The 27513-nt window shown below is 43.2% G+C and overlaps 1 protein-coding gene across 1 annotated transcript; it reads right to left on the bottom strand.

Annotated features, from left to right (window-relative positions):
- Positions 1 to 1498: 1498 nt before the first annotated feature.
- On the bottom strand, positions 1499 to 27513 carry LOC104318041 (ovostatin). Its single transcript, XM_009919129.2, has 35 exons — positions 27392 to 27513; positions 26681 to 26864; positions 26196 to 26352; positions 24664 to 24716; positions 23738 to 23758; positions 22513 to 22681; positions 21869 to 21953; positions 20944 to 21055; positions 20439 to 20553; positions 20112 to 20221; positions 18249 to 18407; positions 17660 to 17887; positions 17087 to 17144; positions 16440 to 16585; positions 15178 to 15327; positions 14452 to 14622; positions 14015 to 14147; positions 13308 to 13404; positions 12578 to 12806; positions 11195 to 11318; positions 10731 to 10849; positions 10226 to 10277; positions 9355 to 9438; positions 8279 to 8455; positions 7698 to 7779; positions 7076 to 7232; positions 6590 to 6664; positions 5380 to 5545; positions 4888 to 5108; positions 4069 to 4284; positions 3525 to 3649; positions 3102 to 3192; positions 2452 to 2520; positions 1918 to 2023; positions 1499 to 1566 (listed from the first exon to the last, which is right to left on the bottom strand). The coding sequence occupies exons 1-35, from the start codon at positions 27511 to 27513 to the stop codon at positions 1505 to 1507; spliced, it is 4425 nt and encodes a 1474-aa protein (XP_009917431.2). The 3' UTR covers positions 1499 to 1504.

The raw sequence follows: 27513 nt of genomic DNA on the forward strand, positions 1-27513 counted from the left end.
TGCAGGAAAACAGGAAGGGTTTTTGCCGGTGGCTAGGACAGGGCATCATGATCCAGGCTCGTCATCTCTTTTGGACAAAGTCTGGCCAGTCTGGTGGACTGAAGCGCCTGGCAGGGGGAGACCCAGGATGTGGGACCAGACACTTACCAGGCCTGGGCTGAAACCTGCCCCTTTCTTCACCCTCTCCTCTACTAAGCATAATGCAGAGTCACTCCATGATGTCCATACATAAAACGCTATTTTTATGTCACAGGGACAGAGGCAGCACCCTGGCAGGGCTGGGGAAAGGTGGGGGGCTGTTCAGCAGCCATGGGCAATGGGTCCTGCACTCTGGAGGTGGGAGGGACTGGTCATGCTGCATATTACAGTAGCTGCCAGTCGTTATCAGCTGTAGCTGGGAAAGGAGGCTGGATGCTGCAGGCAGGACAGATAGATATGTTTCTCTCTTCATCCTCCCTCAGCCAGCAACCATAACATGTGGACTGTCATTAAAATGTCTGTTCTGTGACACTGAAAAAAATTGACACTGCCAATGCACAGTGTAAAAGGGAGGTTTACTGACGGAAAAGCATACATGATTATGATACAGGTCTGGAGAGATGTACCGTGAAAGACAACAGAGAATCAGATACTAGCTCAAACGATGTCACAGACTCCCACTGTGATTAGTAAGGTGAAATGGCCCTTTCCAGGACTTAATGACAGCAGAAAATAGGATGCTTGACCACTTGTTCAACATTTATGATGGTCCTGCAGGGGAAAATCCAAAAGAAAATAACCTCGGTGAGAACAAACCAACAGCTGCAGAATATAAAATACGGTTTCAGGATACAGGGTAGTCAGCCCCTTCTGTGCAAAACAGAGAAAAGCTGGACCAAGGGCTGGCAGAAAGCTGTGCCTGTACCTCTTGGGAACTGCTCAGCAGATAACAGCCAGCATATCTGCTGTGCTGAGCAGGACACAGACCTGTACCTCCCCTACAGCAAGACAGCATTGTACCTCTGACTAGTCAACACACTGCCTCCATGATTCATGTCACCTCAAGTGTTCTCCTCAGATAATGTATTAACTTTCCAGGAAAGGGTTTCTGTAAGTCCACGTGAAGCCCCTTGCCTGTGAAGCATAGGCTTCAGAGGGGAGGCTTTCAGGGGTGGCTGTAGGTAGATTATTCCTTGATAAGTGTCGATGCTTTTGAGGGAACTCTGAAGGTATTTCCCAGTCTCTCCATTATTCTGCACGTTGGCTTTCATCCTAGAGGCTGAGCTCTTCCCATGAACAGCAACGTGATCTCCGCTTGGAGTCCACTGAGCATGTGTCATGGGACAGGATCTGGCCAGTGTCTCTGGCTGCTCCCTGAGAAGCCTGGCGGAGACCGAAAACTCCATTTCTGTGAGAATAGTTATTGCTCTACTCACCCTGCCAATCCCTCTGCTCATGCTGCTTTATACTTCACCTTCTTACTTGCTTGGGGGTTTTTCTGGCTTTCACTTACCTTTTCTAATCATTAGTCCATTTCTGCAACAGCCTCTTTGCAAGGTGACGTATACTGACCAACAGCATACTCTTCTGGAGCAGAAGGAAAGAAATGTTCCCATTAGCCTGGAGACTAATTCCTGTGCCTTTCCCTGCAGGTGGATATACCCTACACACTCTTAAGCTGGAGTTCCTTGAAATCTCCTTCATTCTGGCACATGCATTTTTGTAACTTTCTAGTCATGCCCACTTGTCACCTTGGGCATGAGACCAAGCTCACTAAAGTGAAATAAGTCTCTCCCCTGGCACTAGATCCAGATCCTGATAGAGTTCAGAGGAGTGCTGGTCCCAGGAGGGCTGGTTCTGGGTCTTCCTTAATGCACACAGTGATTCTGCTGTCCCTGTCCCTCTCCTAAACTTCATACTGGTTAAAATCAGACCTACCTGTTTCATAGTAATCATAGATTTGCACAGGAGCTGGCTTGGGATGGGTCACTACAAAGTCTTGCTCAACTGAGAAAGTGATTTCTTCCCTTTTCTTCTGCGAGATCTGGGAATGGAGGGACAGGGATCACATGAGTCTTTCTATTTGTCCAACACCATCTGGAGCAGACCAGGGTGGTAACTGATAGGCTGTATATTCCAAATCCCACTGAGGGCACACATACAGATGTGGGTCTTCCATTATCTGAAATATGTTTGGACAGTCCAAAGTGAAACTGAAGACTTGGAGGTTTCCTATCCTGCTTGTATTACCTGATTCTGCACTTATTACGCATCCTATTGCCAGAGAGGGAAAAAATGTCCCAAAGGACTGAGCTTAATTCTCCAGGATGTCCCAGTGGTCAGGATGAAAAAGTCTGGTATTCCAACCCCTCCCATTTCAGACATGAACATTATGTACCACACTGTAGGTGCATCTATTATATGCTGCTTGCATCCTTTGTGAAAATCAAATAGACAGTGATCAGAACTTACATTTTCCAAATACAGGAGAACGTGGTTTTTCTTGTTTTCTACTTGCATCACTCTATGACTGTCAATGAGCTATAAAACAAGGAAATGGAGATAAATATATTTATAAACCATTAAAAAACAAGTGCTACCTCAGACCCTACCACTGCATGGCTGTGGCATTCATTCTGTTCCTAGCCAGGTATCAAGGGCTGGCAGCTGATTCTTAGAGTCCAAATGTTGCTGAATAGATGGAGAGGACCGAGGAAAACCTGCCACCTGACTTAGTAGGGGGTGCGAGCACTTCCCAAGCACAGAAGAGGCACTGCGGTTCATTTGGGGAATGCTGTCTGACTCCGGTGTTGTATAGTTTTCAGAACTAGTCTGGCAGATTTCCCATCCGTTCCCTACCCAGGCAGTGCCAGCTCCCAGTTGCAGCTGCCAGCTGGTCAGGCTCAGCTGGAACCCTTCCTAGTTTTTGATGTGGGAAGGTCTGTGTGCTCGCAGCTTCCTGCGGGCCGTTCCCTCCACCCAGTAATGAGAACAGTGCAGCCGTGCAAACACCTTGCAGGGTTTGTGGGTGAATGATGCTTAACCGAGCCTCTGTTTTCATCATGACCTGTCTTCTCCTTTGTCCCTGGGGTGACTTGTTTAATCTTGCTCCTATAGTTTACCTTATCCAGGGAAGGCTTAACAGGAACAAAGCCAGAGAGCATCTTCACATCAATAATGACCATGTTGGAGCTGCTGCGCTTCCCTGTGTAACTGAAACGACAGAGGCCCCTGTCAGTCTGGAGCATGCTTGGGGAAGCAAACCTCAGCTCTTTGCTCCTGGCCTCATACAGCATGGGGAGGTTGGCGTGAATCACATGCACTTACTGACTGGCTCAGATGGGAGACACTGGGGAGGCCCCTAGCATGAAGGGGCCAAGTATGTGCTACCACCACCCGTTACTGTCACGAAGTCTTTTGGGATATCATCAACACATTGATCAGCTCATGTTTCTTGACTTTATAAGCAGAACTGAACACACAGAGCAATCATCTTCCCTGCGTGTCTTGTCATCTGTGCATCTGGTTTGTTGATGGCACGTTACCTGCTTATGAGGACAATATCAAATTTTGCTGGTTGATCTGATGGGCAGGAAGCATTTGATGTCTGTACTGAGAGCGAAAATCCAAAGGCCCCCTCTGGAAGGTGAATGTTGTATCTTAGTGCTGTCTGGAAGAGGAAGAAACCCCTTTTGTTCAAGCATGCCAAGGGGTTTTTTTTGCATTCCAAAAACCAAGTGTCAGACTTGGTGAAGTTTCCTGGCAGTATTGCTCTTGATTTTATGTGGAAGATCCTTGCTTACAGCAATGATGGACACATCAGATGACTTCTACTCTTTAACAATGAAGGTGCTTGTACCCAGAGTCACCTCCCAGAGAGAAACCAGCTGCTGATCAGAAAGGACTCTTTTTTCCCATGCTGTGACTCCACAGGAGTCAGAACGTGGGATGGGGAAAAGAGTGTTTAAATAGTTCAGGGAAATCAAATAATTAGGAAAACCAAAAAGAAGTCGGATAGAGAATCACCAAAAACATGGCTGTATTGTATGCAGAATGTGAGACCCAATGAAGAGGAGAGCAGACGCTTACCTGCATAAGTACGCATCCACTGCCATTCACTGTTAGGCTGTATTTCCCAGGTACCTCAGGAAGGGGAGTCTGTTGCAGCAGGAGCCTGTTCACATTGTTGACAATAAATACCTTCTCAAAAGGCTTTTTGGAAGTGATTTTGACTACATTTTGTGTAACAGAGTTGTAGGTGGCCTCACCATAAGCAGCGAGGGCTTGAAGAGCAATGACTGTGTCCTGAAGGAAAAGAAAATAATAAAAGAAAGACAATTAGCTACACAGCATGACCAGTGCGGAGCAGATCAAAGTGATGGTTCCAATATGAAGCACAGTTGCTTCATCCTGGCTAAAGAAACACTGAATTTGTGCATAATTCCAGGGTTCCCATATGTAAGGAGCCATTTCATTCTGGCATGTAAGTTTTAGGGTGAAAGAAATCTCTCTACTCATATGAAAGTCTCAGAACATAAAATCTAAGCACTAGAGCACATTTGTAGAGTTTTTCATAGTGGTGAAGCATGTGTTTTTTATGGAACTGCAGAGCACTTCTTGGTCATATAACACCTGTGACTTGGTGTTTTCTAGGCTTGTCCCTGACACAAGTATCTGTATTTGTTGCTAGTAAAATTAGTTTCATATGGCTTTAACCTTTCCACAGTTAAGAAGAAGAGGGGAAAAGAAAAGTATTTTGATGTCTCTAAGAGAAAGGCTTGGTCTGTGTGTGTTTGAGACGGCAGATACAAAAGAGAAATGAGACTAGGTAGTCAAAGGCCCACTGAGACCCTGAACCAGTGCCCCAATTCCTAGCACTGGCTGGGGAGCGGAAGGGAGTTTTGGCACCTGGGTGGAAGAGAAACCTCCATAGGGATTCTGCTGCCTGATGATCCACTGCACAATTCCCGAGGCCTTTGTGAGATCCTCTTGATTCCGGTTGGGTTTATAGAGCAATGCCAACAGCACGTAACTGGTGATCTCAACTTCAGCTGATGGGGCATGGTCAAGGAAGGAGGGATATTCTTCTGATGGAGACCTCCCCTCCTGCTCCCAGTGCTGTGAGCCACCTGAATAAACAAATAGAGGGTGAGGAGCAACCAAAATGGGTTATGGGTGTCACTGCTATATGATGCCTCAGAGATGCAATGTGTCCTGGCCTCTTTCTCACAAGTACTCTCTACAGAGCAACATATGTGCTGTGTATTAACTCCATAGATTATTTGTGGAGGTTGGTTCATGTGCCTGTACTCTCAATATTGTCAAGGTTAGACCGCGTACCATCAGTAAGATCTGTTCCCTCTTCCCACTTCTCAAATTCCCCAAATGGCTGAAACTCACCAACGTCCTTTGCTGATTTCTGTAACTCTCTAAGGGATGATTCACATTTTTCTGCCTTGCCAGCTAAGCAGAAAGCATAGGCCATGAGTGCCCGAGTGTAAACATCACTGATATTCTTCTCAGTTGCAGTCTCCAGACAAAAAAAGGCATTTCGCACTACAGGATACTTTAAAAAAAGAAAAAAACCCAAACATGGGTCTAATTAAGGACAGTAGTCTTCACCTGGCCAAACATTTATTTCCTTTAAACCTGTTCTTCATCCTGTCACTACCACAGCAATGAGAATGGGACTTCAGTTCGTATAGTGGAGAGAGAGAACACAGAATTCTTTAAGGAGGGACTTCAGAGGAAACATCAGACAAATCAAGTCGTTTTTCAGTGTGTTCTTGAAGACGTCAGTCTATAAACAGAAGGCTGTTTTGTTTATTTCACAGCTAATTCCTTCTGCTTACCTCCATGATAATAAATTCACACTACACTTCTATAGTCAAAAGTCTGTTTTCTAGAACAAATCCAACCTAGTAGTCTCTATCACCAGTGACTCTGGTGTAATTTTAATTTAATTCTGTGGTGTTGTACTAGGTTTACACCAAGTAAAAAAATGTTCACAGTTTCACTCTGTGTCCTCACTAATGCACTAATCAGGAAGGTCCTCAGAAAGGATATGACAAATGGGAGGCAGAGAAACTCATATGTTGAAGTCTAACATCTCCTCTATTGCCTTCTTTGTACTAGCCACTTTTTAAAAAGGACAGATTGGCTTTTCACTCTGATGGACCTTTGTTTTTCCAACATAGCTTTCAGTTCCATTTGTAGACTTTATGGATTTACCTGCAACAACTTACTTTCTTGAGTGAGCCATGTTTGAGGCTAAGCCATAGTGTGGGGGTTACTACCTGTCAAGTTTCCTTATCAGAAACTAAAATCTGTCACTAAAAGTCTTGGGTCTCTCAAATAGAAGATCTAATCCCACTGAGGTCTGTACAATTTCTACTTGAACACTAGTGGTTTAAGAGGTACAGAGATGGGGAACTTCTGTATCAATCACAGCAACTAGTGCAGGTACAGAGCAGGGTGGTGTTCCCTGGGAGCTCTCTCTCCCTCTCTTTCTCTCTCTTTACTACCTAGACAATTTGTAGCAAACACTGGAGCCATGTCAACAACTGGGGACCAATTCCAGCTGAATACCGGCAGCTGAAAGTCTCCTTACTGAGCTGGAGTGCCGAGCTTCTAGCATGGCAATGGTGATGTAGGCAGAAAGTGACAGCTCGTCATCTACTCCTCCCTGAAAAGGACACGGAGAGAGGAATAATCAGTGAATGCCATGGGTAAGAAGTCTTTAAATAGAAATTGCCATATCCCAGCTGGGAGACTGTGAGCAGTTCTGGAGGCAGTCCAAAAGGAAGGAGAGCATACACGTAGCTCTTAAATAGCTCTTAAATCAAAAGAAGCCCATTGCTATCACCTCAAAAAAACATCACTCCTTCAAGGTTACAAGGTCCTGTAACCCTACCTCAGGTGCTCGTAAGATGTAAAGTACAGTGTGGGGAAGCTGACTGAGCTGAAAATAGTCATTGTAAGGTGTGGAGAGTTAGTCCTTGGCAGAGGACAGGCATTTGGAGTACAGTTTTTGACAGTAATGGGAAAGCATGTTCTTAATGAAAAGAAATTTGACCATGAAGTAATTCTCTACCACCTTCAAAGCATTGTTGAAGAGTGTCCCAACACTTTGGAAACAGCCATCTGGCTTCTGTTTGCTTGCCAGCCACATCAGGGTTTGAGCCTGGACATTGTCATCAATATAGATGAAGTGACTAGCTTGTGCAAACGATTTGTACACAAAGGCAGTGAGCCTGCAAGGGAAAGATGAAGCTGTGAGACGAGCATTGAAAGCAGGAATAGAAAAAGTCATCCCTCCCATTCATGCTATGCATAAGGATGAAGAGTTACAGCCAACATGTTGGTGGCTTGCTTTCTTCTTGTGTGCTCCTCCAGGAGAGGGGACTTAAAGGAATAGTAGCTAGATGGGACACAGGAAAAGTGTCCCGGGCACTCTGGGGCTGATCCTGGCTACAGAGCACTGCAGTGCATTGGGTTTCATGGGAGACAGCAGAAGTGTGAATCAAAAAGTCAGCTGGGTCTTTAGGGATCATCTTCTCTCTTCGCACCCCGCCTGGCAGGGGGAGGAGAGTCGTTTTTCTTAGTACTTACAGAATCCCAGTCCTAGCCAGCTCTGTACATCTGAGACGCCTCTTACCTGCATCATGTGAATTCAATGCAAATTCATCTGTGAGCCCTTTCAGCTCCCAGTCACTCACCAGGTGTTCCCTTCTTTATCTCTGGTGCCAAAGATGCTGTAGGACCCATCGGGATGTTTGTATGACAGCTGCTTCTGGTAGCCTGCAAAAACATGGAAGAGGAACTGTTCCCTAATTTAAAACCTTATTCTGTTTGCTATCAGATTTATCTGAAACCACAGTGGGAAAGAGTGGAAAGGCAATGTATATCTATCAAGCAGCAGGGGAGACCTGAGGGAGCTTAGATGGAAACACGGGACATCTCGTCCTGCAGAAACACTGAGTCACAGAATACGCAGAGCTCTATCAGCTCTGTGCTCCAACTAAGCTAACGGGATTAGGATACATGCTGTGCCTGAGCGGAAAAGGAGAAAGGGACTGAAAGACAGAACTTCAGAGGAAACATGACAGTTGAGTCTCAGCAAAATAGGTTAAGGAAAGAAAGAAGATAAAGTAAAAAGATAACAAAATGTCTTGATCAGGGCAGACCCTGGGGTCACTGAGCTGTGCCGTACTGCTGGGATAGCCATGCTGCTGCTTCTGCTCACTGGGCCTCAATGGGAATTTCAGCATACATGGCAAGGGAAGCTGAAAGCTCTCACCGCTCACTAAGTATCCGATGGCCTTGGATTTGACCTCCTCGCTCAGCTGCCCTGTCTTGTTCAGATAGTCCAGGACGTAGATGTTGGGTGCAAACAGGACCATGTTCTGCTCTCCACAGCCGAACGGCATCTGCAGGAGCTGGTGCAGGTTCTGCATGGCAGTGCCCATGATGTCGCCTGGGGAAGAAGAGATGCCGGGGGGATTAGCACAACTCATGGCCACTGAAATAAACCGTAATTTATGTTTTGTAGGCAGAGTCATGGAAAGCCTAGCTGGGGTTGCAAGCCTTTCCAACAAGCATGAAGCTCTCAGTGCCAAGTGGTTTGTTCTGTTCTGCTTTGCAGTCAACAAAGAAATCCCTTCCCTGCCTCTCCTTACTTAGTCTAAATTGCCCATACCAGAAACACTACCTATTTTAGTGCCACTTCAAGCAGATACTTCTTATTAGAAATGAAAAGAAGAACTTGCAGGAAACTTTTGTTTCCAGAGGAGGGAAGGGGAACAGCCCAGGGAGCTACAGTGAACCCTGTATTGCAGAATTAACAACTAATGCTGAAAAGAGACATTGGTTATGCAGATGTATCATACACCACCTCTAAATTGTTATTTTTAGGAAAGATAGCACAGACCCAGCAAGGGATTTCTGGAATGAGCTGAAATCACCATCATTACAAAGCAAAGATTTTATGACTAGTGAGTCTTGTAACCAAGTCCAGGTCCTTTTCAGGAAAAGACTGAAAAGATTCCACTAGCATCTCTGATTTGCAGGTAGGTGGGTGGAAAAAAGCCGTACTGGCTTCAGTCTGCCTGAGGTCGTAAATCAGAACTGTGCTACTTCAGAGCAAAACATTCAAATGCAATAAGGTTAAACAGAAAAGTGAAGATGGATGTGACCAATATTTAAACTTCATTTTTCTGATGCAGCAAAGAACATTGCTGGACAATATGAGAATCAGCCTCTGGGCAAAACTTTCCCACACAAGCAATGGAAACTCACATTCTGAATCCTGAAAAAGCTTTCATGTTATATTTTTACATTTTCTTTCTTTTTATGTCTTATTAATTATATATTTACCAACAACAGAAAAGGAAGCTCTGGCTGATCCTTCCACCACAATCGTAGGTAGATCTAGAGCAACATCTTGACTAATCACATCATCTGTGGAGAAAAATATTAAGTGTGTTGCGGTCATTTGTATAGGAACACTGGTTATAGCAGTGAGATGCTCCTGGTAGAAATTGCACAGTGCAAAATTGCACGAGAGACAGCAATGGGCAGAAACTCACAGCTGTCACCAAGAACACCAAGAGAGAAGGGGGCACAGCAAAATCAAAATTGTGAAAAAATAGACCAAATGGTGCAGTAACTGTCATTGCTCAACAGAAATCAGTTGAACAGGGTAAGGCTGGTGCCTACAGTGTCTGTGAACCTTGGGGATTTCTTCAATGAGACAGTGGGGAGAGCTGGTTGGCGAGGGTCAGGGCTGCTTTTGTGCCTCTTTTAGGCAGAGCTTCCAGGAAACCTTGGAAACTGCTGTCAGCACTGAGACGGTGCGGAAGGGAACATTACATTCCTTCTCCCATTCCCACTGGAAGTGGAAAACTGCAAGCTGGTGTTATCCTTGGAACAGAGGACAGCAGTCAACATGAGTGCCTGAAACGCAGGACAGATTTTGCACAAGAAGGTCGTGTCCCTTTGATTGCTTCATAGCAGTCTTCCTTCAGCATCTGAGCACTGTTGACAGCAGCACAAACACTGCCTAAGTGACATGCACCAGATCACACAGGAACTTCATAGCAGGGAATTGAACTGTAACACACTAGCTGCCGTTTGGGCAACTCCGGAGAAAAGGGGAGGGACAGTTTCAATGAGCAGTGCAGGAAAAAGTGCAAACTCCAACCTTCTTTTCAGTTCCTCTCAGGACAGCAGTATATAAGACCCTTACCTTTTGTGCAGATTAGGGAGTTTTGGGTCTTCTCCCTCCTGATGCCTTCAGGCTGCATGGCGATGGGAAGAAGAGACACGTGCAGTGGATGAGAACAAAGCATGCAGAAGAAATGCAATTACAGAAGAGCCACCCCCCCGCCCCATCCTCCCGTGTCATAAGACAGCTGGATTGAAGCAACAGTTTACAGGTTCATACTTAATGTGGCTGCTACTAAAAGGGAGTTCCCATCAGATGGAATCCCTCCTTCCCAGTTTCTCGTCTGCATGAGGGAGACGTGCACTTACCAGCACCCACTGATCCTCATGGAAGAGGACATCAGGTGGGAGGGGACTTGGTCTTAGATTGAACAGCCAAACCCTGTCCCAGCCAGATGAAGGTGGAGCCAAACCAGGAGTTCTTTAGGGAACCTGAAAAACTTTTACTTGCTTTTGGTACTTTTGCTGCATTTTTCTTTCCTCACGGAAAGTAGTACAGGGCAAAGAGTAAGAGCTGTCAGCAGTACCTCAACCAAGAGTGTTCTGATCTGGGTGTCCCTGTAGTCAATACTGATGTTCCTGGGTGCTTTGTCTCCACAAGCTTCATCATCCTTGGTCTCTGCAGTAATGCTGAATACTACATTACCTTAAATAGTAGCAGAAAAGGAGAAAAAAATGGACCTCTATCATGCAGAATGATAGCTAAAGTAAGAAATTTCATCTGATAATGAATATCTACAGATTTTAAGTAGTGCAACATAATGAATGGTCAGTCACTCTAGGTGAGACATATGGGAAGACAACTGATCTCTGAAAATGGGAGTGATAAACACGCTGCAGTTGTGGAGGAGCTCTTTAGCCCAGACAGCTGGAAAGACCAGTGGTAGACCAAGTTCTCCAGGTTGGAAGAGGATTAGGTTTTCCAGGTGAGGTATGAATTGATTAGTATCAATCTCAGGGCAGAAGATCACTTAGAGTCAAAGGCACTTACCAATTTCTTTGGGGAAAATATTCCAGACATAGGTCTTTCTTTCTTTGGCACATACACATACATCATCCTCTGGAGAGATGAGTTTGGCCTGATAATCAAGGGAATCTGACAGTGAAACATTGATCTGAGAACAGAAAAAGAAGTGTGATGGGGTGAAGATTTTGTACCATAGGCAAATGGTGCTTTATTGTTAGAGGGGGGTGAGATAGTCTCTGTTTATGTCCAGTGTTAACAGCGTAGAGCAGATTTAAGGCCTGGGATGATGGTGTTAGATGAATCATCCCTCAGATGTAACCTTAACAGTATTCCCTCTTGCTTCTCATGACATTCTCCATTGAGATGTTAAATATCCTATGCATACATCTGATTCCTGATCAGGATATTGAGTTATCTTCAGCTGACCTGGTGCTAATGGCTTTGAACTAACTTGCAAAGGAAACCACTGATGAGTGTTTGCTCTGTTGCTGTAGGAACACTTGAAAAACAAGGTTAAGAGACAAAAGCCTCAATAACAGAGATCTTTTTTTCTGGGATCTTAAAACCCTAGGCCTTTTCGTTTTGTTAGGTCAAACTGTTAATAGAGTTTGGAAAAAAACATTCCTAAATTGTGTCTTGATTTTTCTTCCTTGGTGGTGATCTCCTTGTGAGACTGGAGAGCTGACTTTCAGCATTTAAATCAAGCAGAAGAAATCTAGACTCTACACCTGCCTCTTTTTTCAGGATTCCTAGATATAGCATAAGAAACAAGAAACCAAACAGAAGATCCCTGTTTTTCTTTCTTTCTTAAAGTATCCTTTAAACCATGTGTAAGCTCCCACCATGCAGAGGTGCAGTGCAGCTGTGGTCTGGAGCCATTTTGCCCAGAAAGTACTGACTATTGAGAGTACAGTCCCCCAGTGCCTGGGAGCGATAGAGCCTCTAGCTGGACAGATACTCTGTAGAGCAAGTACTAGACTTTTGTGCTCCCTGTTTTGGTACTTTTGGGAACTTTCACCCCAGAGAAGAAGGGTTTGTCTGCTCTCCACTTCTTGCTCTTCCCACTTTCTTGTTTGGCAAGCACAAGCCCTTGACTTCTTCACACTTTCACATCTATCCCTAAAGAAAAGACCCCACTAAAACCATCAATGGCTTGTATGACTGTGAATACTCTGCACTTGTTTCCTTCCTCTATGTATCTCGAGACAGTTGCTTATACACCCATACTAGTCACAGTTTGCACAGATCTCCCTCTGCTTTGTAGTGGTTTAGGAGGACAAATCCAGTCAGTATAACCTGTCCTCAGATAGAATGAGCAGGGACAGATCCAATCATCCACACCAACAATTTTGCTGCAGCTTCTTTGGAGATGGGATGAGGTCTAAGAATGTGGGCAGAAGTACCCACCTTAATGCAGTGGCCAAGGTAGTTGAAGACATTGGCTTTAAGCAGGAAATCTTCTCCTCGGATGATAGAGTATGGCAAGGTCAAGTCCACAAAGAAAGGCTGGAAGGCTGTCAGGGTGGCAGGCACAGACATACCAAATCCAACCAACTGTTCCACACAGAAGGCACTGGCTTTCCAGTCAGTGATGGTGTCAGGGATGGTGTATGAAATACTGGCTTTTCCAGTAGAGCTGATAGGAATGGATAAAGGATGAGTTTAGAAAGGGTAAGTTTCGTATACCTTGCTTCTCAGTAGAGGCAATGGGTTTTGAAAATCAGCACTACCCCTATTCTGTCTGCAGAAATCCCACATCAAAGTCCCCCTGGAACTTATCACCCCAATCTTCTGAGAAAAGCCCATTTAAAAGTTCTGCCCATCATTTCCCTGAGTTTAGAAAGAAACCTCAGAATTCTTGTTTTGCAGACCCATATTTTAAATAGAGGTGTCCGTCTTCCTAGGGAGGGAATATGACTTATGGTACACACATTGTGGGAATAGATGTCTTTGGGGACAGGGTAATTTTATCATGGAAAAGAGAAGGGCAGGTGGTCAGGTGATGATTGAAAAAGCTAGGTCTTCCAGGCCAAAAGGTAAGAAGAGGTGGCAAAGTATTGTCACCTTGCAGGACATCAGGGGACATATTTAGTAACTCTTAAAAGCAAGGCAAAGAGGGGGAAGAAGCAGTACTCACTTAATTAGGACTATATCCCAAATCCAAGTTTCAGGGAAGAATTCCCGAATAGTCTCAAGGATGAGTCTCTTCCCACGTTCCTCTCTAGCAACTTCAGCTGGTAAGAGATAATGGGAACTTAGTCAAACTTTGTTCATACAATGAAGACTCCTGGAAAGGACAGGTTTTAATATACATGGGCCAGTATGAAGGGCGATCAGTGTTTACCCATTTATTTCTAACTGAGACTATTGGCAATGCCACACAATATTAATTAATGCTACTAATGTATCTCTGAGTTAGGTATGACCTGGTATCACAGAGAAAGAAAACATTACTTGAAGTGCTTTGGTCTCCAGATATGAGCACTAGACCTAGGGCTAGAACTCAGGTCACTTGGCTCTTAGATCAGTTTGCTGTCCACACTGTAGCACTGTCTTTTCAAAGAAGCTTTGGTCAGAAAGGAATCAGTGTCAGCAGTGTTAGTTTTGTGTGACACTCTACTGATTGCCAACACTTCCCAGCATGAAAGTGGACATGGATCAGAAGTGTAGACCTGAAAGGCTTTTTTGGGCATTGGCTGTTATCCTAAGCCATCTCATTCTGTGCCAGACCAATCTTCAGTATCAATACCAATGTGACTCATGAGTATTGTCCATGTCCATGTCCCATGAATACTACTTCATTTAAGGAGAAGAATAAAATCTCTTTCCTGTCCCCTGTATTACCTGATGATTTGACATGATGTGTAGAAGCCATGAATCCTGCATTCAAGAAATATGGTGGAGGTCTTACAGTCTCACTAGTACACACAACTGGTTGCCGAACCTTTGAGTTAGTAAAAAATTTCATGCCCATGTCCTGTAAAAAAAACATTTCGGTGTTAGCTATAAACATACTGTAGCTGAGGTTTATTCCATTCCTCCCTCTTTCCCATTACTGCCTTTCCACCACAGAGACGCCTGGAGACATCTATGCGGAGACTCGTGGGAGCTTTGTGCATGCTGGAAAATCTCGGTAGGTACCAGAATCAATTAAGAATAGATGTCCATGAGGAGATTTTGTTGTGTATGAGTTTTATTAACAGTGTCATTTGCAGCAATATCTAAAGCTACATAAGAGGAAACTCACTTCAACAGATTTAAGTAATGTACAGGACATTTACCCTGAGGAACTGATATACATCTGGGCCTAATCCAGACATTACAGGTGTGTAATACAAGCCTTTGTGAAAGATGTTTTCAGATGAGACACAAGGGTCTTGGGGGTCATCTTCTAGATTGAGCCCATTGAAGATGTAGCCTTGAAAGTCTTGCAGGGGATGCAGGCTGTATATCTGTGAGGGGGAAGGAAACACAAAACGTGTGTGTCTAAAGATCAATTCTGATTACACCGTCATGTGCTGCAAATCTCCAGAGCTGAGATGTTGGCCTGTTTGAAACAATGCTCTGTTTCCCGGATTGAAAACTGGCTGAACGGCTGGACCCAGAGGGTGGTGATCAGTTGGAGGGCAGTAACTAGTGCTCTGCCTCAGAGGTCAATACTGGGTCCAGTCCTGCCCAACATCCTCATTAATGACCTGGATGAGGTCATTAATGATCATGAGGCAGAGCGTACCCTCAGCAAGTTTGCTGATGACACAAACCAGGAGGAGCGGCTGCCAGGCCAGAGGGTCGTGCTGCCAGAGACGAGTCACTGGTTAAACCAAATCCCACGTGAAAGAGGACTTCCAGCTGCCAAGAAACAAGAGCTGTGTATTGCCTATTATAGACAGTTTATGACCAGCACATGTAAAAACCAGAGGAAGTCTAACAAACTCAAGTGGAGAGACACTGCAATGGAGGAGGAGGACTCAGTGGAAGGAGACAAAGCATTTGTTTGGGCAGCTTACCGCTTCTGCAGACAGCTCCGTCTCGGACTTGAGGAGCAGCACGCTCTGATCCACCGCTCTCACAGCACAGAAGGAGTTGGCAGCAGCTTCAATGACTAAAGTGACATTGGAAGCTGAGCGCATCTGCTTTTGAGGGAATTGCAACCGGACCTGAAATGTATCAGACAGATGTTGATATGGCTAATCCCTACTGCTAGGGGGTTCCCTGGATCTTTGTGTGAATGGAGGGCAAAAAGGAGAGTAGAAGGCTGTTCTGTAAAAGCACAGATATTCTGCTGGAGACGGATGTCTGGTCTCCATTGCCTCTGTTGAGCAGGCACCCGCTATAATGGGGGCTTAGGCAATAAGCACACTTAGACTCCTGTGATAGCTTAAAAGAAGCCTACCTCCAGTGATTTAAAATAAAGTGTGATTCTGTTGCTGTTATTATCAAATCAAATCTTATTATGACACAGACTATATGTAATAAGCATTACAGTGAGCAAGTCATAATTTTATTAGCTCCATGGCCCATCTCAGCAAATATTTAAAACAGATTCTGTTTTGAATCTATTCAGAGGAAAATCTATCTCACATTTGTGTTAGATAAGAGGAAAAAAATACAAGGGGAGGACCACATCAGGTAACTGGAAACATTTTGTTTAATCATCTCACTTGTTAATGTTTCATGCTTTTTAGCTTTTAGGAGCTGAAGATTAGAAAAATCTTAATGGTGAAATCTGATTTCAAAATGACAAATGAAAAATGAAAATGTACCAGTGGAAAAAATATGGAAGGAAAACTTAAATACCAGATTGCTATTTTTGCTTTCTTTTCTGTATCTATTTAGTTCTGGTAAACCCAAATTTTTCAACAAAAAAGTGTAAATACTAAATAAATAGTGAAGTGGAATAAGGTTAAAGTGTGTTCACTATGCTAAAAAACAGACTCCAGTTTAAACTAAACTAGTCTAAACTCCAGTCTAAACTAAATGGGACACTAGTATACTTCAAGGGAGGCAGGAACCATCTGGGAGTAGTGTGGGTTTCCTGAAAAGTAGTTTTTAATGTTAAAAGAAGATTTACCTTCTGACAATAAGGCCAGGAGGTGGTAGTAGAGGAGAGAGATAAGGCCAAAGAGAAGAAAGGAGAATGAAGAGAGTAGTGTTGAAAGAAGTGGAGGTAAACAAGAAATAAAACTGGAAGTGTGTTGTGAACGTGTGCACAGAGAATTTGTATTTATCTGACAGCAGGTAAGATTTGCTGTATCTTAGTGCCTCTCACCTTGTTTTTGAAACACTTCTCAACTGGAAATCGGACACTGTCTGCCACCAGCTCCTTGGCAGGGTGTAAGGTATATACCAGCAACCGAAGGGCTGGAGCCATTTTCTCATTGACCACAAGTGGGATGGTGAAAGTGCCATTTTGGTCTGTTAGAAGAGAGAAAGGGACCAATGAGGAGAGAAGCACGAAGATCTGCTGTAGTAGTAACCATCCTCAACTGGCATCTATCTATACCAGTCAGGGGAGCAATCTGTACTTAGGCAATAAACTGAAAAATCCTGGATTTGCCAGGAGGTGACATGCCTGGGTTTAGGTCCAGATGCTCTCAGATTTATTGTGGGTTTGAACATGTGGCCAGGTTCAGATAAACCCCTAAGCCAGGCACTCTGAATTCCCTGCATTATTCTTTGGGAAGATCTTTACAGGACACTACTTCTTGACTCATACCAAATGAACTAGTTGCTGGACTAAATCTGACTTTATAGTGACCTTAGTGGTAGTGCTAGGACCATGCACACGTGCATGGACAGAGAGAGGTACAGCCCTCCCAATAACTGCTGTATACACCCAGGAAGTCTTGCCTTGGTCCTCAGTTCAATCCTTCTTTTTTTTTTAATGCAGAAACATGGATTGGCAACTTAACTTACCAGCTTGGATATTAACTTTAATTTCCCCTGTAAGGACAATCTTGCCTTTTGCCATGCCCTGTGCAGAGAAGAGCAATACATTTATGGGTTGGTAGAGGCTGGAGGGAGGAAGCAGCAATCAAGTTCAATATACATGACAAGGCAATAAAGGCATGTACATTGAGATGGCTTCAAATGCTTAAACATCAGCCTTAGGGCATGCTGGATGCTGCCACTGCTGCTGCTGCTGCTGCTGGGGCCCTTGTCACTGGTCAGGAAGCAGAAGGAAAAGGAAGGGAAGGGGGAGGCAGAGAATACCACAAAGAGTTTCTTGGAGGGAAGGGACAAGAACCCTGGCTTGAGACATTATGAAGGTGGTTCCTTACTATGAAATAGAGTAACATGGCCAGAAGCGGGGTCATTTTTCCTGAGCAGGTAGTTTTGCCAAACCAAGTCAGTGCTGTTTCTGTCCTTGGGTTGCTGCCCATTGTGCTGGCTGGTAATCCAAAAGCTGCCAGAATTGCTGTGAATGGACTCCCAGAGAGCTGCCTGGTCAAGCCCTTTCAGCAAACCATGCAACAACCCCACACTCACCACATAGTAGAAGTTCATGGTCTTGATGCTCTTGTATCCTTCTGTGTTCAAGACATAGTGCACAGTGATCATCCTCTTCTTCCCACAGCTCAGATCTTGCCACAAAGGCTCAATCCTCACAAAACTGCTAGTCCAGGAGTAGAAGCGCTGGATGGAGAGAAACGCATCAGGGTAGGAAGGCTCTATCCAACCTTCCAAGTGGCACTGGTCACTGGGTTTATAAGTTGCCTGATCAGGAGAGGGAGTGGGGAAGAAAAGGAAAACAAACATATGTCACTAGGGAAATCATTATCACATACTGACATCAGAATGATTAGTTCACACAATGCATATATTTAAGAATTGAATCTAAAGCCAAACTGGTAAGGAAAAAGCAGCACAATGGTCTTGCAGTCTTGCAGCAAGCCATTGCATTGCAACAGCTCAGGTGTTTCTTTTATAGTAATTTTTGAGAGCTGTAGAACATGAAATAAACCAGAAAAAGCACATTTTTATTACCAGAATTCAAACCCCATCCCATCTTTTTGGGGTTCAGTTTGAGAGCAGCCATCTCTCTCTCTGTCTCTATTCAGCCTTGTTTCGTACTCACTTTCAGACTGATGTCAGGATCAAACATTTCTGATGTGTCAATGCTAAACTCTGCAATGCCATTATCATCAGTGGTGAAGTTGTCTGTGTTCTTGTTATTGACAAATAGCTGAATAACCTCATTGGAAATAGGAGAGTTGTCTTTGTCTACCAGCTTGATCTGTGGAAGAGAATGTGAGACACGTTCAGCATGTTATCTTTCTCTATGTAGATACTAATGTTTTGCACCCTTTTGCTCTTCACACAGCAGAATTGCTTTTTCTTCTCCCTTCAAAGCAATACTTAAGAACTGAAATGTCCCTCTTCACTTTCTGGCAGCTATCTCAGCTATCTTAAGAGGTTTGGAGCAGGAGCTTCCTCAGCATTTGCCATATTATCGATAACATCCTTTTGTGGAGCAGGAACTTCTTATGTCTCATCTCTTCCCTGGTCAGTCCCTTCTGACTACACATTTCTCGTTTAAAGACATACTTCCTTTCCTCCATTTTTTCCTTTTTAGCCTTGAGAGTCTGCTGCTGACATTTTCAGTGTTGGAAAGCCTTTCTTCCAGATCTTTGTTTTGAACAGTTTTCTGAATCTGTTCCCACTGTCTCTGCTGTTTATGTGTTAAATGAACAAATAAAAAATAACAGGCACCATTAGGTAAATTCTAGGTTGCTAGAACAGAGCATTCATTTTGAGTTTTTTTTCAGAAAAAGATGGCAGAAGTAGTAATATATTAAATACAAGCTTAAGAGACTGACTATCCTCACTGTCCAGAAACAGCATGGAGACAAATGAATGATCTTTGAAACATTTTTGTGAACTAAAAGTATTCAGGTGGGTGTTGACTTCAGTGGGACTGAATACAACAAGAGTGAAGGCATACAACATATGGCCAGCAACAGATGTTTCACAGTGCAGGGAAGGACTGTGAATAGCATGTGATGGCACTGGGACAGGGACTGGGATCTGCTGCATTTTGAGAAAGTATGAGTATCAGTGCCTTCCAGGCAATAGTTCCCCTGATATGACCCTCGAGGGTTTTTTTTTTGCACAAAAGCAAAGAAGCTGCCTGAAGCCAGCAGCAGCAGCTTTATCTCTGAGATATGACCTCCCAGCCTCCTACCACGTGTCTTCCAGCATGTTTAACCTCTAGCGTGTGTGGGAATGTGTGTGTTTGAGGAATTCACTGTGGCACATCATCCCAGGGAGCCTGTTGACCCCCATCCTCCAGTTAGGGGTGGTAAGGTGCACAGCAGTCTGAACAGTGGAGCGGGAGTGGGGACCAGGTGAGAAAGTTATACAGACCTCTTCCAGAAGGGAAAAAAAATCCTTGAAAGACAATCTCTTCTCTCCTTTCAATGCTACTGATAAGACATCCCCTTATCCTTTCCTCACTGAAAAAAGGTGAACTGAAGGAAAGAGAGAGATTTATCCCTGCCCTTTAAACCACTGACAGAGTTATGTCATGAAACATAAAATAATGAAAAAGCTTTTGGGGACCATTGTTATTTCCTTGATTTTTTCCTTACTTCCTTTCACTCTTTCTTCCCTCATCCCCCAGTATTTTTATTCATCTCTGGCTGGCATATGATTGTCAGTTCTGAAGGGAGAGGCAGTGATTTATATCAAGCTTAAAATGCAAGTTAGAAAAATGCTAGTTAATGGATTGTTTTGATTCAAAGTATTTCTGGCACAATCAAACTCAGAATAAACTAATACTCTTCAGTATTCAGAATTACCAATAGGGCACTGTACGTAAAGAAAGAAGCTTGGGGAGAACACCCCTCGCCCCAAACAGTCCCCCAAATGTTCCCATCACTGTTGTCATCTGATTACCTGTCAGTCATCTTCAATACAAGCTCTCTATGCCCTTGCTTACCTGTCCAAAGTAAGGAATTCCTCTTTTGTAGTGGCGATCCATGTTCTCAAACTGTATACTGCTCATCACCCGAGTTATGGAAATAGACTGAGTAGCTGTAAGTTGCAGGCCTGTAAGACATGTCCAGAGTCAAGAGAAGATATTCTTTGTCTTGCATATAGCTTCATCAGAATTAACATTTGCCTGGAGGTGGTCACTGTGCTTATAAAAATGGATCTTCTTCCTCAGGAAAACATCGTTGTACTCAGCAGGCAGAGGCTGAATATTTCCTACTCTCCTTTTTGACCACACCAGTGTTGCTGTTTCTGACTGTCTAGAAGGGATTACCTGTTCCCTTCTCTGTGACGATGGCTTTCACATCAAGATTCCTCATGTAACCAATGCGATTTAGCTCAAAGATGTTGGAACTGAAAACGTGGGAGAGGCAGCCCTCTGTCTCCAGCTGGAAAGGGAAGAAGACAAATCCTTTTACCAAGGATCACAGCTTTCAAAGGACGCTGGCAATACAGGGAACCCTTCTTTAGTGAGTGAAGTCTTTTCCCACTCCTTTTAACATGATTTGTACAGGGCTGATGGAGACATCACTGTCTACATTTTTCACATGGAAAACTGAGTCATGAAAAAGGAACGTGTCAGTCCTTCTTCAGGCCTGTAGGAAACTGAGAAGAGAAATGAAGTGGCCTGAGTTCCTAGCTAGTGATCTAAGCAAATAGATGAGTAGAGTGAAGTGAAGCATCAAAGAGAGAAAGAAAAGTGTGAAGAGCAAAGGGAGAGAAGCAAGAACACAGGAGAGAGGACAAGCACAAAGGGGAATATTAATTATGTATCATACATCTTTGGTAAATGATTGACAAACTGGGCTTTTCTTGCACCTCCCATATGTATCAAAATCCCTGCACACGCTGAGCTGGACTTTTCCTTCAACAGGCTGGCCATAGGTGTACCTAGGGCAAGAGGAAATAGGTCCATGAGCTAACACTTGAAAAACTGACTTAAGCTAATATATGCAGGAATAGATCCAGGAGGAGCAGTGAGCTGGGAAGCCAGAGAATGGAATAGTTTCGCAGGCTTTTTCCTAACTCTCCTGCTGTTACAAAAAGAGAATATAACTCAGAAGTTGAAATATTAATCAGTTCTATTTCACCCGTAAACCCACGAACAAAAAAACGCACCTTAAACATAAAAATAAACACCTCTATAAGCATGAGGGACAGACATGGCTACCAACCAAATTATGACCGTTGTCTCCACTCTTCAGCTTAGACTGGAGTTCTAGACTCACTGAAATCAAAGCAAAACTCCTCATATCTTCAAGGGGACTAGGATTTCAACCCTGGATTCTAAATTACAAGATCTTGGTGTCAGAGTAAGCAAGGTCATTCTGAAGGACTAAGCTAGAAGGGGGAGTTAAAGACAGCTGGAACCCCAAGACCCCTGCTAGAATTTAACAGTGCTCTGTTTTATGAAGGTCTCCCTCTGAAGTGGGTTGTTGGGAGTGGACACATCCTACTTTAGCAGGCAACCGCTCAAAAGATTTATTCAACCCACCGAACACCAGCTGGAAGAGAATAATCATACAATAAAATGAGAGGAGCACACAAGCAAATGAAAGCTCCAACCACCAAGTCAATCTTCACCAACCTCTTCTGAGGCTCTATTTATTTTGGTCTCTTCTCTAAGCCCTGTCTCTTTCCCCAGTCCTTAGGAAGTTCTTGTTCTTCAGCATATTTTCTAACCACTCTGCACCTAGTACTTACACTCCGCAGACTTTCACTGTGAACTCTGAATCCAGGACTGTAAGGCTTTCTGGTGCAGTGACTGTGACATCAAATTTTGGCAACACTAGGACAAAGAATGAAAAGGAAAAAACCAACAGTGGCACATTGTAAATTTGCAGGCCCTGCTGAGAGGAAAGAGAAAATGAGGATATATCATCAGTATTAGTCACAGATGGAATGGGATCTCAGAAGTGGGGTGCCACAATGGTTGAGAAGTGGCCTGACCTGCAAAGGCTTACTAAAGAATTTCTACAAAGCTTTGAAGAGAAGTCAGGACTTCTGAGGTGAATCCTGAGATGTCTAGATGCCTTGCAGAGCTTTGGCCAAGAAAGTTTGTAGATGTGGCTGGGAGAAGGTTAGTTTGTCACAGTGAAATTTGCAATCAACTTATTGATTTGTTATGCAGATTATTTTCCTGGCTGAATCTGTGCAAAATAGTTAATTTCTCTTCTTTGGCTTTTTACTGTTCTTTTTTTTTTCCTCTCCAGTTCGTAATGACAACGAATTGAAGTTGAATTTGCTAGGAAGCTGTCTAAAGTTTTAACAGTCAAAAGGGTTGATTGATAGGGGTTCATTTCTAATAGTGTTTTCTACTCTGAATAAAATCAATGGGTAGCATTTACCATATTCCTCCACAAGGAATGAGTGATTTGTTTTATCTCCTGACTTCTTTGCTACAATAATTTTGTAGTTCCCCAGGATAGGCTCTTCAGTTAGTGGGAATTCAATCTGGATAATGTTCATCTCCGACGTCACATTTTGCCACTGAAAGATCCTGTTGCCCCGTGGATCCTGAAGAAAAAAAGAATATGGACTCACAGTTTGTCTTGGAAATCTTTTGCTACTAGCACACAAAACCAGAAACAAAGAAGAAAATAGGGCAAGTTGCTTTAACTCATTGGGGAAGTTGCTTAATGCAAGTGCATTGAGATAAATTATGCCTTTGTACTCTGATTATTAATGTTGCTAGATTCTCATCTGTTGATTTCAGGTTTAGGCATCCTCTGCCAGCCTTGGTATTGGTCTCAGTCATGAGGGGAAGTTGCACAATACTGCTCTTCCCTTCTCCTTGCTATATGTTGCTCTTATTTTTTGTCAAGACAGATGAGAAAGAAAATCTTCTTCTTTGTGCTTCCCCTTCAGCTGAGCTTATCCCACACAAATCTTGGCCTATAGCAACCCCAGCTTTTTTTCAGCTGCCAGAAGAAGGAAGGAAGCATTTCTTCTGCATTCACTGAGGCGTCATTTGCCTCTCAGTATATGTTATACCGGTTAAACTAAAGAAAACTCATTCACACCATTTCCTTGAACCGTTTAAAGTACTGACTGCAGAAAACACACGTAGAGCTCAAAATATATATATTTCACTGCAAACAAAACAAAGTCACCTGACTTCACAGTATAACATGAAAACTTGCAAGAATGCTATCTAGACATGGACTGTGATTGCTATTTTAAAAATCACCACAAAATGCCATGGAAGTGCTAACATAGCTAGTAATTGTATCCATGGCCTAGAGTTGTTCATAGTTTTCAGCAGCACTTGAGTTATGAAAGGATATACCTCCAAATAAGTTGAGCAAACTGGAGGAGGTGGAGGGGATTCAAAGGCAGGCATAAGAACAGTACAACTTTTGACTGCTGAAATGAATATAGATATGCTTTCCATGTTAGTAAGGCTCAAACAGCATCCTAGGATTTTATGAAGTCTCTATTAATTTCTGCCAGTGTACTCAAGAACAAGATTTGGCTGTGTGTAGACATATACAAACTGATGTAAGCACATCAGTTTGTTTTTAGATTTTATTTTTAGATGTGTAATACAGTACAGAGAGAAAAAATTCTTACCTGAATTGCAATCAAGGGGTACTGAAAGAGGAAAAAACAAAGTGGGAGAAGAGATTAGGTGGCTGAACAAACATGAATTATTTTTCCCCAGGACTGTGAGAAATGTATAACCAATAATTAATATACTACCAGTAATCAGAGATCCTCATCTCTTATTTTAATCAGTTTAATGGCAGTTTTACTTCAATAAGAAGATTACATAAAGGGAAGACATTAAATAAGAATGTTGGGACAGTTTCCGATCATACTGAATTTAGTGCAGTCCCAGAGCAGCTGAGTAAATAGAGTTACAGACGTGCACGTAAACTGTGATTTGGGTTTCTTTGATCTTATATCCTCACTCTGCTTATTAGCACCAGCTCTTTTGGTAACACTGTGCTGTCTTCTGGATTACAGTCACATGAGAGGAGGCCAGTAAAGACCCTTCAGCCTCTTGGCTTATGTACTATAAGCATGAAGACAGCTTGCTGGCAATGAAAGGAGTGCCTCTGATGAGATAAACAATTGTGGTACCAACTTTCATTTTCATTTCCCCATTTCTAAAATGGGCAAAGTACCAGGTGGATGACTTACCAATTTTTGCAAGCAACAATTGCTGAATAGTAATAGCAGGAGACTGAACCGTGGGCTTTCTGGTCAGAGCTAAAATAATGTCTGCAGCAACAAAGTGGAGGGTTTTTTGAGCCTCTTTCCCAGCAATAGCAGGAGGTGTTGTGTCAGGAATCCAACCAGCTACACACTTGCACTCTTCCTTGTGACTCTAACATAAGGGTGGATTATAGCATGACCTTAGGAAATCATGTTAATTCTTTGGCATTTAGTCTCTGCAATATCTCCTTTTATCCACAGCAACTGTTTATTTAAAATTTGAGAAGAGGTTGTCTCCCAGCTATTTTAAATACAGGGGAATATTACTCGTCACTCACCATTTCCTGAACAGGTTTAAAATTGAAATCCAGGGCAACAACACGAAACATCACTGGAAAGACAAGGAACAGTGTCTTAGCATTAGCTGTAGTTTATTTGGCTGACCATGCTGTTTTGCCTTCATTAGTACTCCCAGTTTCACTGGGTCTTCTAACAGTCCCCCTTGCACAGGATGCAGGTAACAAAATGCATCCGAAGGTAAAAGAATCCTACACAGACTTTGCTGAGGGGACTGTTCCCCAGCACCAAGTTCTCACGCTCTTTCATGAAAGTTTCCTTAACCTGAGAGAAAGGGGATGACTGAATGAGTAAGAACTGCTGTGCAGGTCAGACACTCTCAAGTGACAGCCATAACTCTTTCAGCGGCTGTCTGCATGATGTAGGCAAATTTGCTCCTTTTCATTTCCCCATCTCTAAAGCAGGGTTTGTTGCTTTGAACATATGAAAGTTCCAAATATTACTGGAACCAGGTGAAGTGTCACTTTTTCCTAATGCAGTGTAATTCCTCTTAGTTTAGTTTGTTCTCATCTTGTACAGATTTTTGCCTTTTTTTTTTTTTCTTACAAGCAAAAAACTGAAAGGAGAACAATGAGTTACTGCACAAGTAAAAACATTTTTCAAAAATGTCCTTACAAAGCATTATCTTTTCATCATTTAATTTAGTCTACTGCTTTCCCAACCTCAAAACTAAACCATGTAACAAATAATCAAGCCCTGTTTGGTGGACACCTTTGTGGCACTAAATTCTGATTGGTAAGCTTTCCTTCATGCTATGTATCTATGTAGATAGAACTCATCCCTAATTAAATTATAGCTGATGCAGTTTAACAGCTATACTATTTGGCTGGCCTCTGGAGGAGAGAAGTATTCTTGTAGTGTTTCCTACAGTGTTCTAGCTGCGTGCTAGAAGCCTTAAGGCCTACAAGTGAATTAAGGAATGGATCTATATAAATGGTTCTTTGCATACATGGGAACTCTGTTCGATGGCCAGATGAGAAGTATGGATAGGGGAATAGCATAAGTGTAGGAAAAACACCAACATGAAAATATAAAGTTCAAACCCATCAGAACCCAGAAGGTAAATAGCATTATTTTGTCTTTTAAAACTTATAATTCATTTTAAAATCATGGATTTCACTCTTGGTCTTGAGACTGTCTTTGATGCTGACCAGCATCACAGACAGAAGACTGTGGGAGCATTGTTTTATGGCAGACACTTAAGTTGTGATCTAATCACCTCTTTCCACTCTCTCGACCTGTCACCAGTAATGAAACAGCAGCAGTAAAAGCTTCCCTCTTCTGTCGGCTGGGAGGAAGGGACAAAGGAAATAATAGAGACCATGGGATGACAGTCTCCTGCCATCCTGAAGATGACTCTCTGAGCTCCACAGTAAATACTTGTAATGGTTTTAACAGAAGCTCTGAAGAAACTGCCTAGACTGTAGCTCAGTCTGAAAAACACCCGGCAGAGAAATTGTATCTGAAGAAACTGCTTCCTAAGGGAGATGTTATAAACTAAATAGATATTCACCACTCTGTCCTGGTTTGTAGATGGGTTTGTCTGTCTGCACGAAGACAATGCTCTCTGTGTTCCAGATCATCACTGACCGCCGCTCTTCTAGGCTGACTGCGATACCCCTGGCAGAGAAGGAGATGAAAGCCAGTGGGGCAGAACTGACAGGAGGAATCTGTGAGGAAACAGAAAAACAAGGGGAGGTTGCTAGTCTTGAAGTAATTTGCTCCAGACCCTGTTGAACAGCTATACCTGTGGCCTGGGCTCCTACAGACACCCATCTTACTTCTACCACCTTCATCGCCTTCCATAACGTTTCTTATTTCTTACGTCTATTAAAAATTCCTCCTTGTCTGTTAGCACATATCTCTCCTCTGCTTCGTTTTTCCTTCAACAAGTCTTATTTCCTCCTTTGTTTGTTCCTTTCCCGCGCTCTCTGCTCTAATTTTCTTGTCCATCCTTACATTCTTTTTCCAGTGGGACATAAATTAAAATTAATTTACCGTGAAGTTGAAGCACTGTAGACCATCGCTTGCTGTCATGGTTTTCTCAAAAATAGTGGTGTTAACAGTACGATGTTCTAGGATGACTCTGACGGATATTGTCTCATTGAGGTTAAGGAACTGTAGGCAAACCTGACCTGGCGAGTCAGTTTGGAGGACAGCAGGCACCATCAGGACATACTGCCTGTGAGATCCAAACACCAAAGTGATCACATCATAGAGAAAGGAGAAACAGCCTCAACAGGATGAAACAAATAAAAAGCATTGTTATTATTCAGTCCCAGTGATTAGTTTAGATTAAATATAGGACACTCTGCTAGTGCCCCTCAGTCCTGCCCTGCAGCTCCCAACTAGCCCAGCCCCGGGTTCCCCAAACAGCTCTGCCAGTGCCCCCAACTCTTGCCCTTTTGCCCTTTATCTGAGTCCTGGACTCACCTGCTTTTAGCAAAGCACCTGCTGTTACTACTGCTATTGTCTTTTCTGAACACACACACCAACTTCTGTGGAAGCTCTGCAATAGGCAGAAGGTCTGCTTCATAGTAAATGAGAACCATTCACTTGCCATCCACATTCCAGTTTAACTTAGCTCTCCAGATATAAAAGATGAGTCACGGCAGTATTTAATATTTAAAGTAAAATTAGTGGCACTAATTAGCACTGTCTTTAAAGCCTTATCATGAATACTATTAGTAATAATAGTGTAGTTCTTACAGCTCAGGTTCCTTTGCAGCTGTTACATGAAGGAGAAGAATAGCCAAAAGAAACTTCAGCCACATTTTTCTCACTGGGAGATAGAAGAAACAGATAAGGTCTCTTCCCAAGAAACAGTCCAT

The sequence above is a fragment of the Haliaeetus albicilla genome, chromosome 19, assembly GCF_947461875.1.
Source record: "Haliaeetus albicilla chromosome 19, bHalAlb1.1, whole genome shotgun sequence".
Lineage (NCBI taxonomy): Eukaryota > Metazoa > Chordata > Aves > Accipitriformes > Accipitridae > Haliaeetus > Haliaeetus albicilla.